The sequence below is a fragment of the Doryrhamphus excisus genome, chromosome 9 (genome assembly GCF_030265055.1).
Source record: "Doryrhamphus excisus isolate RoL2022-K1 chromosome 9, RoL_Dexc_1.0, whole genome shotgun sequence".
Classification (NCBI taxonomy): Eukaryota; Metazoa; Chordata; class Actinopteri; order Syngnathiformes; family Syngnathidae; genus Doryrhamphus; species Doryrhamphus excisus.
This window is the reverse complement of record NC_080474.1, coordinates 4,485,947-4,500,920: the sequence shown is the minus strand read 5'-3', so window position 1 is coordinate 4,500,920 and position 14,974 is coordinate 4,485,947. Positions and strand designations below refer to the sequence as shown.

The 14,974-nt window shown below is 38.9% G+C and overlaps 1 protein-coding gene across 5 annotated transcripts in view; it reads right to left on the bottom strand.

Moving 5' to 3' along the window:
- Positions 1–1,362: 1,362 nt before the first annotated feature.
- Positions 1,363–14,974, bottom strand: part of osbpl6 (oxysterol binding protein-like 6) — a 32,182-nt gene continuing 18,570 nt past the window's right edge. For 3 of the 5 annotated variants that reach the window (XM_058082156.1, XM_058082159.1, XM_058082157.1), the window contains exons 11-24: positions 14,638–14,806; positions 13,116–13,246; positions 11,337–11,444; positions 10,954–11,088; positions 9,586–9,673; positions 7,723–7,976; positions 7,423–7,560; positions 6,488–6,551; positions 6,255–6,333; positions 5,508–5,652; positions 5,288–5,432; positions 5,090–5,216; positions 4,895–5,017; positions 1,363–2,441 (exon numbers count right to left, since the gene is read on the bottom strand). In XM_058082156.1, coding sequence (XP_057938139.1) covers positions 2,330–2,441; positions 4,895–5,017; positions 5,090–5,216; positions 5,288–5,432; positions 5,508–5,652; positions 6,255–6,333; positions 6,488–6,551; positions 7,423–7,560; positions 7,723–7,976; positions 9,586–9,673; positions 10,954–11,088; positions 11,337–11,444; positions 13,116–13,246; positions 14,638–14,806 — 1,818 coding nt within the window. In that variant the 3' untranslated portion in view covers positions 1,363–2,329. The remainder of the gene's footprint in view (positions 2,442–4,894; positions 5,018–5,089; positions 5,217–5,287; positions 5,433–5,507; positions 5,653–6,254; positions 6,334–6,487; positions 6,552–7,422; positions 7,561–7,722; positions 7,977–9,585; positions 9,674–10,953; positions 11,089–11,336; positions 11,445–13,115; positions 13,247–14,637; positions 14,807–14,974) is intronic. The other 2 variants (XM_058082158.1, XM_058082160.1) reach the window with 1 other exon arrangement.

Sequence of the window (14,974 nt, the reverse complement as noted above, 5' to 3'; positions counted from 1 at the left end):
GGGGAAACGTCTGTAAACAGATTTTATATGCTCTAAATATAAAAATATTAAATTTATAAACAAGTAAACTTTCGCGGAAACTCACATCTGGATGAATTAATGGCCGCAAACGGCGAGTCACTGAGACACGCCCATCAAGAGCCTTGTGGAATTGCCCACTCGCCATACGATCCAGGTTTAAGCCCTGTTCCAAACTAACCATTAAAAGCGGGTAATAAAATCCGTATATGTTCTTTATTACATGGGAAAACCGCTAATGAACCATAATGTACACTAACCCACAATTAAACTGTGGTCGTGATGTCACTTTGTGTCTCACAGCGACTACGGTACGTTCAAGGACCGGCAAAAAATATTATATATATTTAATATTATATATATAAGGGCTGTCAATCGATTAAAAGATTTGATTTCTCACTTGCTCACATTTTGTATTTGCTGAACGTTTGTGGGCGAGTTTAAGAGCTAATATGCTAATAATAAAGAAAAATAGTAATACAAAAATATGCTTGCTGACTGCATTTTTTAAACAATGGCCCAAAGTTCCCAAATATATAATCAAATTTGATGTAATTATCGTTGTAGTTGCACATCCAATCGTTTACCACAAAGATATTTCCCCTACTTACTTATATCCATCTGCGATTAAATGTGATTAATTGTGAGTTAACTACGGTCAATGTGATTAATCACGATCAAATCTTTTAATCGATTGACAGCCCTTATATATATATATATATATAATATTATATACGCCTTGTTAGTATATACGCCTTATTAAAAGGGGGTAATAAAATCCGTATATGTTCTTTATTACATGGGAAAATTCAAGTGAATCTCATTTGAACACAAATCAGAACAAATGAATAATAATGACCTCGGTGATACTAAAAATTATATTAGCAATTTCTAACGCCTCGTTACGTTTCAGCCTCACACACAAAACGTATACTGTACATACCGCTAATGAACCATAATGTACACTAACCCACGATTAAGCTGTGGACGTGATGTCACTTTCACTTTGTCTCACAGCGACTACGGTACGTTCAAGGACCGGCATAAAAAGCATTATCAGTGAAGCATAAAGACATACGCATGTAAATATGATGTAACTGTAACCAGTATTACCACGTATTTGTACATTCTGACCTACTTATTTGTGTTTTCTGTGAATAATAACACCTATTTTTGGACAATGTGATTAATCGCGATATATACATATTATATATATATATATGTATTATATAATATTATATATTTATAAGGGCTGTCAATCGATTAAAAGATTTGATCGCGATAATATATATATAATATATATATTATATATATAATTTTATATATATATATATATATAATATTATATAAGGGCTGTCAATCGATTAAAAGATTTGATCGCGATAATATATATATAATATATATATTATATATATAATTTTATATATATAATATTATATAAGGGCTGTCAATCGATTAAAAGATTTGATTGTGATTAATCACATTGTCCACAGTTAACTCACAATTAATCACATTTAATCGCAGATGGATATAAGTAAGTAGGGGAAATATCTTTGTGGTAAACGATTCAATGTGCAACTACAACGATAATTACACCAAATTTGATGTAAAGGGATATCAATTTGGGAACTTTGGGCCATTACTTTGGGCTCCAAAATCTTGATTTTGCGAATATGCGGGGATCCACTGTAGTTGCTCTTACCGTATTTATTTGACTTTGCTGTTTGTTCCGTTGCTGGAGTGGGTTTCCCTGCCGTGTCAGCCCACAGTATACAGGATATACGGACACAGTAGCTGTTAAAATGAGATAACGTGGTTTTGTTTGTCAGTGTGAGCCAGAATGGGACCCGTGGACCCTTTCTCATGTCTCTGTCACGACAGAGTCTTACACGTTGTTCCGTTTGTGACAGACTGTATTAAAAGGCAAAAATAAATGAAAGATATTTTATAAAAATACCTATTTTTTTCTCTACAACATGAATGATATATTAATTATGGCAGGATGCCAGTGAGAGCTCTAAACATGCATGCTATTGTCGACAAGATGTCAGAAATCAAACTTCAGCTAATTACGAGCGTCCGTTTAAGGCAAAGGACCGACTCAGGAGTCATGATGAACGTAGCTGAGGAAAGATCTACACGGGAATTGCACCTTTAGTTGCCCCTGACAATCTGATTTCCACAAGCACGATGAAGATGTGATCCTCGACCGGCGTTCCACGACCTCAGCGGGTGGGGTCCAGTGTACGTGCGTTTCTCTTGGCATGTTTTACCGTGCAGAGGTAAATATGAAGGGTGAAGGGCCGTGTGGCTACCACAGGCTGACGGTACGCTCCATGTTGATAAAGCCGGGGTTTTTTCGGAGCTCCCAGTACATGTTGTTGGACACCCATCGTTCCCTGTGATTGGCATCGACCACCTTCCTGTGGGAAGGAACAGAGCGCAGGTGAGGACGGTGGGCCTCATTCACAAAGCTATTACAGTCAAAAGTTATATATATACGTATATATATATATTTAAGAGCTAATATGCTAATAATAAAGAAAAATAGTAATACAAAAATATGCTTGCTGACTGTATTTTTTTTAAATAATGGCCCAAAGTTCCCAAATTGATATCCCTTTACATCAAATTTGATGTAATTATCGTTGTATTTACACATTGAATCGTTTACCGCAAAGATATTTCCCCTACTTACTTATATCCATCTGCGATTAAATGCGATTAATTGTGAGTTAACTATGGGCAATGCGATTAATCACAATCAAATCTTTTAATCGATTGACAGCCCTTATATATAATATTATATATATATATATATATATATAATTATATATATAATATTATATATATTATATATATATTTTATATTATCACGATCAAATCTTTTAATCGATTGACAGCCCTTATAAATATATATTATACATATATACGTATATATCGTGATTAATCACATTGTCCATAGTTAACTCACAATTAATCACATTTAATTGCAGATGGATATAAGTAAGTAGGGGAAATATCTTGGTGGTAAACGATTCGATGTGCAACTACCACGATAATTACACCAAATTTGACGTAAAGGGATATCAATTTTGGGAACTTTGGGCCATTTATAAAAAAAATACAGTCAGCAAGCATATTTTTGTATTACTATTTTTCTTAATTATTAGCATATTAGCTCTTAAACTCGCCCACAAACGTTCAGCAAATACAAAATGTGCATCCCATAATCAGTTCCACATGTCCAAAAGGAGTAAGAAGAAGCAAAGCTTATTAAATCCTACCCCTCTATCTGGTACTTTTACAATCAGTAACTTACATTTGTTCACTTCCTGCTTTCCATAATACAGTTTAAGGGTTTTTTTTTGTTTGTTTGTTTTTTTAAATAATGTACCTCGTACCGAAGTACATATTAGTACCGAAGTATATTTAACCAATTAACAGTGAGAAATGAGGGGTTACTGTTTTCTTATGTATTTCATTTAAGCATTGACGTGCGGTGAGGTTCATGGCAGATGAGGCACTGAAAAAGAATCATTCACTTTCAAAACGAAAAACCTTTCTAAAAACCCTTTTTTCAGAACATTGAGGTGAATCAGTCCTATTGTACCTATTTTGTCCTCTTAAGAAGACATTCTTTGTTGGGTGGTTGACACCCACCCCCCACTCCCTCCACTCCTGTTCCGTGATACTGATGTCATCATGACGCAGATGCAAAAACCCTAACAGCACATCTCAGCCAGAAAAGACCTGCATTGTTATTCAAATGAACAGCAGCAGTAAAAGGGTGCGTACTATGAATGTAGATTGAGGGTCTTAAGCAAGTTCTTAATGATAACAAACGTCATAATACACCACAACCTTCTTTTTCACTATTAATTCCTACCAAAAGGTCAGAATGAAAACATAAAACAAAAACTGAATCATTTTTTGTGGCCCGCAGGACACTAGTTTGAGGCCCCCGTCTTGATATGAAAGTTTGATATGGATGCTGTATGGTATCATGTACCCAGAAAAAATTATTACGTTTGATTAATGTTCATGTTAAAGGTTAAATAACTGTTAATAGTTATCCTCCCTATCCGTGTGGACGTGGTAAGTTTTTGGCTATTTAAGTTTAAAGGAAATAACTTGAAGGCTACCGTTTAGGTCGCTAGCTCTCTAGTTTGCGAGTTAGCATGTGTCTCAAGACCCTGCAGTTGCGCAATATGTTGTAAATAAAAAGAGTATAAATGTGACTATAGTCGTGTTTTGTCATGTCTACAGGGCTCTAATAATGCTTTGTTCATTTTAATCTGAAAAAAATAATTTGTCTACCCACCAACTATATGTGGTTTCTTAAGTTTTTATTATTTGCCGTTTGATTATTATTATTATATTTATTTATTTATTACTGACTGATTGACTTTCTTTATTCTTGATTTGTTTATTTATTTTTCATCTTATTTTGTGTAGAAAAATAAAAAGTAAGATATTTGAGAACAGTGGAATGTTTTATCAGAGCTTTTCTTGTAGAAAATTGGAACCAAAGCAACGTTTTTTTTATTTTTTTTGTTTTTAATAAATGCGTTTTTTTTGGAAAACCTGATGCGGCCCAGTCTCACCCAGACCCGAGCTCCAGTGGCCCCCAAGTAAATTGAGTTTGAGACCCCTGATTTACAGCTTCAAGTTAAGCTAGCATGCATGTTTTTGGAATGTGGGAGGAATTATCCTGTGTGCATTCTATGAACATTCACAAACAATTAAAATGATTAAAGGATTCCTTGGCTGGAATCTGTCTATAATGTCCCAACTATAAAAGTACCACTATGCATTCTTCATATGAGACTGCACCAGGAGAGTAGCACCAGGAGAGTGAAGAGTATGTTCTTACTTGAAGAAGCAAGGCTCATGTTTGACGTTGTTCTCCTCGTTCCACTTCCTCCTGGTCCTCTGCATGTCTTCAATGCGCTGCTTCTCCGAGGCAGCCATCTCCAAGTTTCCTTCCTCTAGATGCCTGCGTAAAGAATAACATTTTACTGATGGTGCTGTACTCTTTGTCCGAATGTAGGCTCAGTGGTCTTGTGACCTTTGATCGGGCCTGAATCGTGCGTCAGTACGCGGCAGGACGTCTTTTAACTCGGGACACAGCTCATTTAGTTCAGTGGCGAATCTGGTGAAGCCATAGTACAGCTCATAATCTGTGGGCATGGAGCCTGGAAAGAAGAAGAACATCAACATGAGCTGGATCTTCAGTCTTTACAGTAGATGTCACCCAACTGCCTACCTGGTCTCCAAATACATTTGGCAGAAGGCGGAACGCCGCAGTAAAGACCCTCATGCCATTTCCCAAAAAGCCTATGGATGACTTTCCCTTCTTGGTCCATTACAAATCCTTGGATCTCGTTCACGTTAGAACTCCAGTAGTTTCCCTAACAGACGAACAGTCCAAGATGAACACGGTCGTTCCCTTACAGGCTCTGAGCTTGAATGAAAACTCTTATGACCTTGATGAACGTGAGCTTGCAGAGGCAGGCGCTGCTTTTTGTGTTACGGATGGTGATCTCGCCGTAGTGTTCGATCCACCGCCGTCCACTCAGGATGTTGTGAACGCACGTGGTGACTTTGTTCCATTCGTAGTGATCTCCAAACCTGGAAGAAAAAAAACACACAGTTCCTGAATCATCTTGTGATGCTAAAATATGGACTACGTTAAAAAAAAGCCATAGCATTTCAGTATGTGGAATCAAACTATGGAATGGATTGAGTAAGGAAATCAAACAATGCACAACGATGAGCCTATTCAAGAACTTCGGTACGAGGTGCATTATTAAAAAATAACAAAAACAAAAAAAAACCTTAAACTATATTATGGAAAGCAGGAAGTGATCAAATGTAACAGTTACTGATTGTAAAAGTACCAGATGGAGGGGTAGGATTTAATAAGCTTTGCTTCTTCCTACTCCTTTTGGACATGTGGAACTGTGAACTGATTATGTGATGCATTCAATTGTAATCTGATGCATGTTCAAATGAAATAAAACCATTACCATTACCATAAAATCGAAGAAAGCATGGAAGATGACATGCATTAATGATATTCGTGCAGTAAATATGTTGTTTTGCAACACTTGCTGCTCAGTACATTCTTAACTAGTGACATTAAGTCTGCGTCGATAATGAAAGAACCACAAAGTCAGCTACATTTCATCTGCATGCACGTCATTCATCACACGTGAATAGTTTCACGTTACCTGGGAATCATGAGGCTCACTGTCCCGACCGGCAAAATCTCCATTGATTTCCCCCAGAACTTGTTTTTCCATCTCACATCTGTGGAGATAAACACGGATACTATCGCAATCCAGATCCACATATTGACTGGAGTTATTGATCTTGAAATCTCCATGCATCTATCCTAAAAAAACACTTAGCACGAAATCAACGTAACCATCTCAACTTTCTCCCAAGCTGAGAATCAGCCTACCTTGCCAGAAGGTGAAGTTCTTGGACTCGCAGTGACAGGCAGAGATAGGCGGGTGGTGGCTCACCTGCGAGAGACAAACACAGTCTTTCTGTTGTACACATTAAAAGGGTGAGGTTGCTGGAGCCTATCCCAGCTGTCTTCGGGCAAGAAGCGGGGTACACCCTGGACTGGTGGCCAGCCAATCACAGGGCACATATAGACAAACAACCATTCACACTCACATTCATACCTATGGACAATTTGGAGTCGCCAATTAACCTAGCATGTTTTTGGAATGTGGGAGGAAACCGGAGTACCGGGAGAAAAACCCACGCATGCACGGGGAGAACATGCAAACTCCACACAGAGATGGCCAAGGGTGGAATTGAATTCGGGTCTCCTAGCTGTGAGGTCTGCGCGCTAACCACTCTGAAAAGAAAAACAGTCCAGCCTAACTGTGAGTTTACTGTTCACCTCTGTATGTATGGATGTATGTATGTATGTATGAATATATGTATGTATGTATGTATGTATATATGTATGTATGTATGTATGTATGTATGGATGTATGAATATATATGTATGTATGAATATATGTATGTATGTATGCATGTATGAATATATGTATGTATGTATGCATGTATGAATATATGTACGTATGTATGTATGTATGAATATATGTATGTATGTATGCATGTATGAATATATGTATGTATGTATGTATGTATGAATATATGTATGTATGTATGTATGTATGTATGCATGAATATATGTATGTATGAATATATGTATGTATGTATGTATATATGCATGTATGTGTGTATATATGTATACAGACACGGAGGTTTGACTGCACAGCCATAAAAATTAACACATACAAAAAAATGTAACTCATCATCTCCTGTACTGTCGTCATATTATATAGCTGTACCTAATGATGTGGCCAATCAGTGTACCTGTTCTGAGAAAAAGCAGAAGCCCTTGTCTTCTCTGATACATTCGTACGTCTCTCCAAGAAGCGGGTTGAATGGCTTACTTCCTGCTCGGTAGTAGGTAGACGAGTAGCCTGAGACAGCAAAGGCAGCGACCAGAACCTGTCGGAACCAACAAATGGTAACATTTGACAGACAAAAATATTATATTATATATGTTATTTTGTTATACACACAGAATATACAATATAAATATATACATATATTAGATATAAGACTGGGATTTCAACATGGCCTCCTATGGTACTCCAAACCATGGTTTACCATGCGTTCAAAAGAGTCCTCCGTTTCAGCAGCTTTATCCAGCAGCTCGCTGTACTCCAGTTCTTCGCACATACGCTGCAGCGCGTTGAGAGGCTCGTTGAGCTCCACTGGCATGGACACTTTGGACAGGTCTTTACCAATGTTGTTCCGCAAGATATTCCACAGGTTGATGTTGCTGGTGTCGGGGCAGGGCGCCGGCAGACAGGTGCGCCGCCCGTTCCGGAAGGCACAGCCAGCAAAGTCTCCATTGGCCACTGAGAACAGGGAACACTTCATAGAATGAAAATGAAAGTGAAATGAAAAATGATCTGCAGTATATCAAGGAGGAGATTTTTGTTTGTGTGCGACTTCCTGGTGACGGCATTTACCAACGGGTGGTCATCAAACCAAGCGCCTCTCTCACTCACGGTGCAACAAGTAACACATGTGGAACACACAAAATATTTTCCTCGTTAGAGCATAAAAAACCTGTTTCAACCTACTTTCTAAATACGATTTTTTACATTATTAGAACGGTGATCTAGTGGTTAGCGTGCAGACCTCACAGCTAGGAGGGTTCAATTCCACCCATCTCTGTGTGGAGTTTGCATGCGTGGGTTTTCTCCGGGTACTCCGCTTTCCTCCCACATTCCAAAAACATGCTAGGTTAATTAGCGACCTCAAATTGTCCATAGGTATGAATGTGAGTGTGAATGGTTGTTTGTCTATATGTGCCCTGTGATTGGCTGGCCACCAGTCCAGGGTGTACCCTGCCTCTCGCCCAAAGACAGCTGGGATAGGCTCCAGCACCCCCGCGACTCTTGTGAGGAAAAGCAGTAGAAAATGAATGAATGAATGAACATTATTAGAGCCCTCTAGACATGAACCAACAACCCCATATTACCAAATATAGCAGACATAATAAGAGAAAATACATAAGAAAAGACATAATACAGGCTCACACATGTTAGCATTGAGACGTCTTTGTTGTTGTTGTTCTTAATTCCTGTTCTGTACAGTACTTCATTCTGTCTCATCAATGTGACATTACTGACACCAAGTGACTCGTTTATTACGACATATCTTTGAGTCTTCTGAATGATTAATGTTTGTATTTTACTTCATTTAGCCGTTTCTATATGTGAAAATGCTTAATTTATGTCAAAAATATGTATAATTTGAGCAATAGTAGGCCACAGTCAACCACGCAACAGCGATAATTTTTAATAATAATAATTTATTTTATTTATTAATTGATGGAAACTGTAATTGAAGCACCGAGTGGTGAGGGACGACATACAAAGCAATACTGTATTAACCCACAAGGCATGCTGGGAAGCCCAATTCCCCAAAATGAAATTACCCAGCATGCCTTGTGGGTTATAAATTAGCATAAAATAGTATAGTTTACATATATATTAGTTTATCTACTTCAATACTTATGGATAGTCCGTGTGGGAGAGTTATAATGTGTGTTCCACATGTGTTACTTTTGGTTGCACCGTGAGTGAGGTAGGCATTTTGGGTTTTTAATGCTTTTTGCAGCTGACAAATTAGATACCATAACTCGACAAGGAGTTTCCGAAAACTGAAATACAGAGGAGTTCTCCTTGCCGATGTACTGTATAGGCGTATGTGGGGTGTGACAGAGATGAAGGAGGGAGCCCTGTCCCTTCCCACACAGACGACTCATAAAGGCTAAGAAAAGATCTTGGCACAGAGCAGCCTCGTGAAGTCGGAGGCTTCAGCCACGATGATAAACGAGCTCGCCGAGCGCCTTGCCAGAACAAGTGTGTCAGTGTTTTCGTTCCATGGAGTAGGATACCCTGCCAAGTCATTGAACGCAACTTCTTAGGCAAAACAGTACAGGTTGCTTGGACCTACTTTGTCTGGAGACGTTATCGGTCACGCTGGCGTTGTCCTCTGAGATGTTATCACTCACATCGCTGACGTACGACTCATCGTCCGAGCCCTGTCAAGTGAGCAGGTAGAGAGTCGGAATCAGGATAGGGTGGGGTGAAAACTGATTCAAGAGCAGAGCTGCTGTTTGCCCCAAGGGGAGAAAAGCTGCAGCATAGCATCTGCCCCACATTTTTCATGCAGTGAACACAGCTGTGTTAGCCTTTGCGGACGTGTCCTGCTGCTCTGGGTCTGAATGGTGCTGCCTTTGTGCTACAGTGTGATGGATGTCCTCTGGGAGTGATCCTTCACATGGCTCTATGTGTGCTTGGAGAGCAACGCTCTTTAATCGCCCCTTAGAGGCTCCCTACATAACAGCATTAGACGGCAGAGTTGATGGTTTCGAGTGGCCTAACTTTTCAAACTGAGCCAGAAGCTGTGTTCTAATTAAATATAAAGAAATAAAGTCCTAATTGAAACCAAATGAAGGATGAGGCATCCGGTCCAATTAACGAGACCCTTTAAGATCCCAAGACTGACTTTACATTACGGTAATATCAGCCAGCCTTGGCATACAAACAAGCTCAGTATGCATGCAGTCTGGAAATATTTATATTATAAATTTATATTATAAATATGATCATAGGCGGCACGGCGGTCAAGTGGTGTAGACCTCACAGCTAGGAGACCAGGGTTCAATTCCACCCTCGGCCATCTCTGTGTGAAGTTTGCATGTTCCTGTGCATGCATGGGTTTTCTCCGGGTACTCCGGTTTCCTCCCACATTCCAAAAACATGCTAGGTTAATTAGCGACTCCAAATTGTCCATAGGTATGAATGTGAGTGTGAATGGTTGTTTGTCTATATGTGCCCTGTGATTGGCTGGCGACCAGTCTAGGGTGTACCCCGCCTCTCACCCCAAGACAGCTAGGATAGGCTCCAGCACCCCCGCAACCCTTGTGAGGAAAAGCGGTAGAAAATGAATGAATGAATGAAATATGATCATTTGCGATGGGGGAGTAAGGTGTCAAAGGTGTTAATGCAAAGGTGTCATACTCGAAGCGTTAGGGCTGGATTTGGACAGTCATATTCCTTTATGTGGCCCGCAAAAGCCTGGAAATATTGCACTTCAAAAACACACTTACTTCACTATTTAAAGGACACCTATTATGCTTTTTTCCACTTTTCTGACCTATAAATGTAAAAAAAACAGTCCAGGATGTACCCCGCCTCTGGCCCAAAAGCTCCAGCATGTCTGTGACCCTAGTGAGGATAAACTACATAGAAAATGGATGGATGGACTTCTCATGCTGCTCCCTTCAGCCTCATGGTCTGCCCCAAAGTCTGAACTTGCCTCATTCTCCGATGAGCTAGCTGACAGGAGCACTTCCTGGGCATCAAAGAACTCGGAAACAGACTCCGACATGGAGAGTCGGCTCTCATTGGAGGCCTGCTGAGTCAGAGGGATCACCATCTGTTCTCCGACCTGCTGGCAAACACGTGCAAAACGTGTGAGATGCAAAGTGTCATTTTTCCATTAACCTTTATACCAGCATTTTCATCACATAAAGATCCTTTAAACATAACTGTCAGGCTGTACTGCACAATCAATCTTTAAGGACGGTGATCAATACCGCAGGAAACCAACACTCCCGCCAGTAATTGGCTCTCCTGTTGTTTTGTCAATATGCTAGTCCTAAATTAGCATTGTCAGCGACATAATGAACAGGCAGCTACCTCGTCAGGTGTAGAGATGATATTTACACTGACGACTTGTTCCGTCAAGACAGACTCTGAGTGAATGCGATTCAGCCGGGTTCGAAGTTCAACGTTTTGGGACAGGGCCTTGGAAAAAAGTACAAGTACACACACATAAGTTAAGACACATAAATAGAATGTAATACATATTCAATATTTACATATTAAAATTGTTGTACATGTGAATTCATACTAACTGACGTGCACCTTGGAGTGAACATTACCATGAACAGCCACGAGAGGGTGCTGTAGGAAACTAGACAAGTATATGCTGCTCCTGCCATTCAGTTATGTGGGTAGAGATCGAAAGCTTGGTGAACTTGTTGGACTCACTGGCTTATTATGCTAATCTATCGTATGCAGCCTTTCCAGAATAAATGTCTTTTCTTTGTGGAATGCATGAATCTAGTGAAATGCATTCCAAAATAAAATACTCCACTGTGACCTATACATTTTTTCCACCTTTACGACGCATTTTTTGACTGATGCGACTTATAGAAGTGACTTATGGGACGTACCCACTACCTCCATTCATTTTCCAAGGAACCTGCGCAACACTGCAATTTTCACAAGGTAAACACAGAGAAAAAATTCACATTTGCCGTGTCAGTTTTTCCAGAGCTTCTAAAAATAATAAATAATAAAGCGATATAGGAACTCGTTGGCACCAGAGTAAACATATCAGGAACGTTTATATTAATTTACACAAACATTCATGTCCTTCAGTACTAACAAGATCTGGTACTAGCAAGAGTACTCCATCCATCAACTCCTCTGAACTACTTTAATACTCCAAAATTCTCTCCACATCTGACAGCCAATCAAAACAGTGGGAGACTCAGACAATCTGCCAATCCCAGTTTCTCGCCTGCCGTGTGTGAGACCCATTCAAGTCCGGAAAATACAAGCGACATGTTGTAGAATTAGAACTGGGTCATGACCAACAATGCAGGTGAGCGCTGGGAGGAACCTAGATAATCTATTTTAAGGTTTTCGAATGCCCCAATCTACAAATGATTCGGTATGCATACACAGTCCCCTGTACCGTATCGTTCCGCACCTTAAAGTTGCTTATTCAATATCTGTGCATGTTTTCTTTAGTATGACTACTAAATAACCTGCCATGGCACAGCATTGTTTGTGTTGTCTTCTTTTCTTTTCTTTCTTTATTCCTCTTCTGCACAATTTTATACCACTGAATGACATGTAAAATGGTAACTTGACCACTTGAGGAAGTCCGGTGAAAGATGTTTACCGCAGCTATATTTTGATAATAATACAAAGCTAATCCTTTGCAAGGTTAAATATTGCGATATATTGATATTTCATCATACTCCTATTGACAATTATTTTCCCATAAGGCTTTTATGCCGTATAGAGCTGATGTCTAGCTTGTCACACGACGGAGCAGAAGCATTTCAGCGGTGTGATGGAACAGTCCAATTACCGCAAGTCACTGGGGCGGAGAAGACGGCTCAAAGGAACTGCGTTAATGAAGTCCGCAGCACATTTCTTTTTTCTCACTAGTTATTAGACGAAAAGATGATTGGACCTCCACGACTCGGGTCTGCTCTGTTCTCGCACATCATTTTTACTCTGTAAGTGCTTTTAACGCTTTTAATCTCAATGCCTATTGTGTATAATATACTGTACAGTATCTAATTAAATGGCAAATACGATTTACTATCCATTAAAACTCCCAGAGTATCAACATGGTGATAAGCAGCAGATGTGTCAGATGGACATGGAGCTCATTACCTGTGACAGAGACTTCCTGAGGGAGTTGATCTGCGCTGATTGGTCAGACTGGTCCTGGTCGGACAGAATCTGCTTGATCTTTTCTTTCTCGATGGCCACAGTGTTGAAGGCCGACTTGAGCAGAGTGTGGACTGCACACAGAGAGGATGATGCAAGCACATCACGGTCATTCACGCGGTATGATTCTTTTGGCTTGACTCAAAGAAAATGTCGCATTAAAAAAAAAAAATTATATAACAAATACATATTAAAAACAGCATTTGTGACTTGCACTGCAGGAAATGTTCCATCTAGAAGTTGAATGTAAATCTCAGAGGCATTTCTTAACACGTGGACGTGACTGGATGTGAAAATAGTTGTTTTGGGAGCGTGCAGAGGGATGAGAGAGGGGGATACCGTCTCTGGCTGTGTTATATAATGGGAGCGCTGCCTGCAAGCTCATGCTGGCAGTCAACTGCAGCTGCACGGCATCACACATGTGACATGCCTCACTGTCCACATCTTCCCGCTCATGCCAATGCTTGCCATAGGTTTTAAACCCTAACCCTAGAATTGTACAACTACAAAAACGTCTTTTGTGTTAACATTTTTGGCTTTCCGGAACGGATTCATTGGATTATGTCTTATGGGAAAAATGTATTCAGTTAGCATACATTTCGGTCAGCACAGATTAACCAAAGTTCCACCGCATATGGCAGAGAAGTCCAAAGTGCAGCATCCGCTCCATTTCCAGCCTGTGTCTCTTTCCTTATTGGCCACCGGAAGAAAACCAAATACAGCAAAAATGTAATAAATCTGCAGAAAAATTTTACGAGAATAACGCAATATTATGAGGAGTTATTTATGACATGAGAAACAAAAGAAGAGTATTAAAAAAAGAGTATTAATTTAATTAATAAAATTATTAATTAATATTTTTATTAATTAATATTTTTATTAATTAATTAATAAAAGAGAATATTATAAAATATATAAAATATAATATATATAATATAAATAATACATAATAAATATATATATAATAATATATAAAATATATTTAAAAAGTCATAGTCTAGAGTTATTTATGAGTTATTTATGACATGAGAAACAAAAAAAGAGAATATTATAAAATATATAAAATATAATATATATAATATAAATAATACATAAATATATAAAATAAATAATACATAATAAATATATATATAATAATATATAAAATATATTTAAAAAGTCGTAGTCTAACCAGAAAAATAGTACAAGAAAAAAAATACTAAAATAAAAAAAAAGAAGAGAGTTTTATTTGAGAAATATTTGGGGAAAGAAGTTTGTTACTGCTTTTATTACTGCTGTTACTATTACACCTTAAGCTAAGAAATTGAGCACATATAGATCGTATAGAGCAGTTGAAATCACTTAAACTATCTTCACTATCCTCTTGTCTCTGCTATCTAGATTTCTGTCAATTTTACACTATGTTGTTTAACAAATGCACATACGCTGATTAGTTCTTGACTGTTGATGCTTGCAGTCTGCATACCTTTTTGGGCAATGGTGCAGAATTCCTCCTGCAGTTTAGTGTAGTCACTGCTACACTCCACGGTGTCTGTCAGCCGCGAGACCGGAGCTTGAAAGTCCCCCAACTCGGCACAGAGGTTAGGGTTGGATGAGTGGAGGCGGACGGGAGACATGCTGGATGAAAGCGGGACCTGGAGAGACATGACGAGGGTTAACGAACTGTGAAGCACACTCAAAGTTATTCAATGGAGGGACACTACCGACAGAAATGGATATGACGGTATTATTATATGGCATCTTTGCAGTTGAACCATAATCATAAAGCTTGTACTATTCCATCTATTCAACAAATGTTTGTA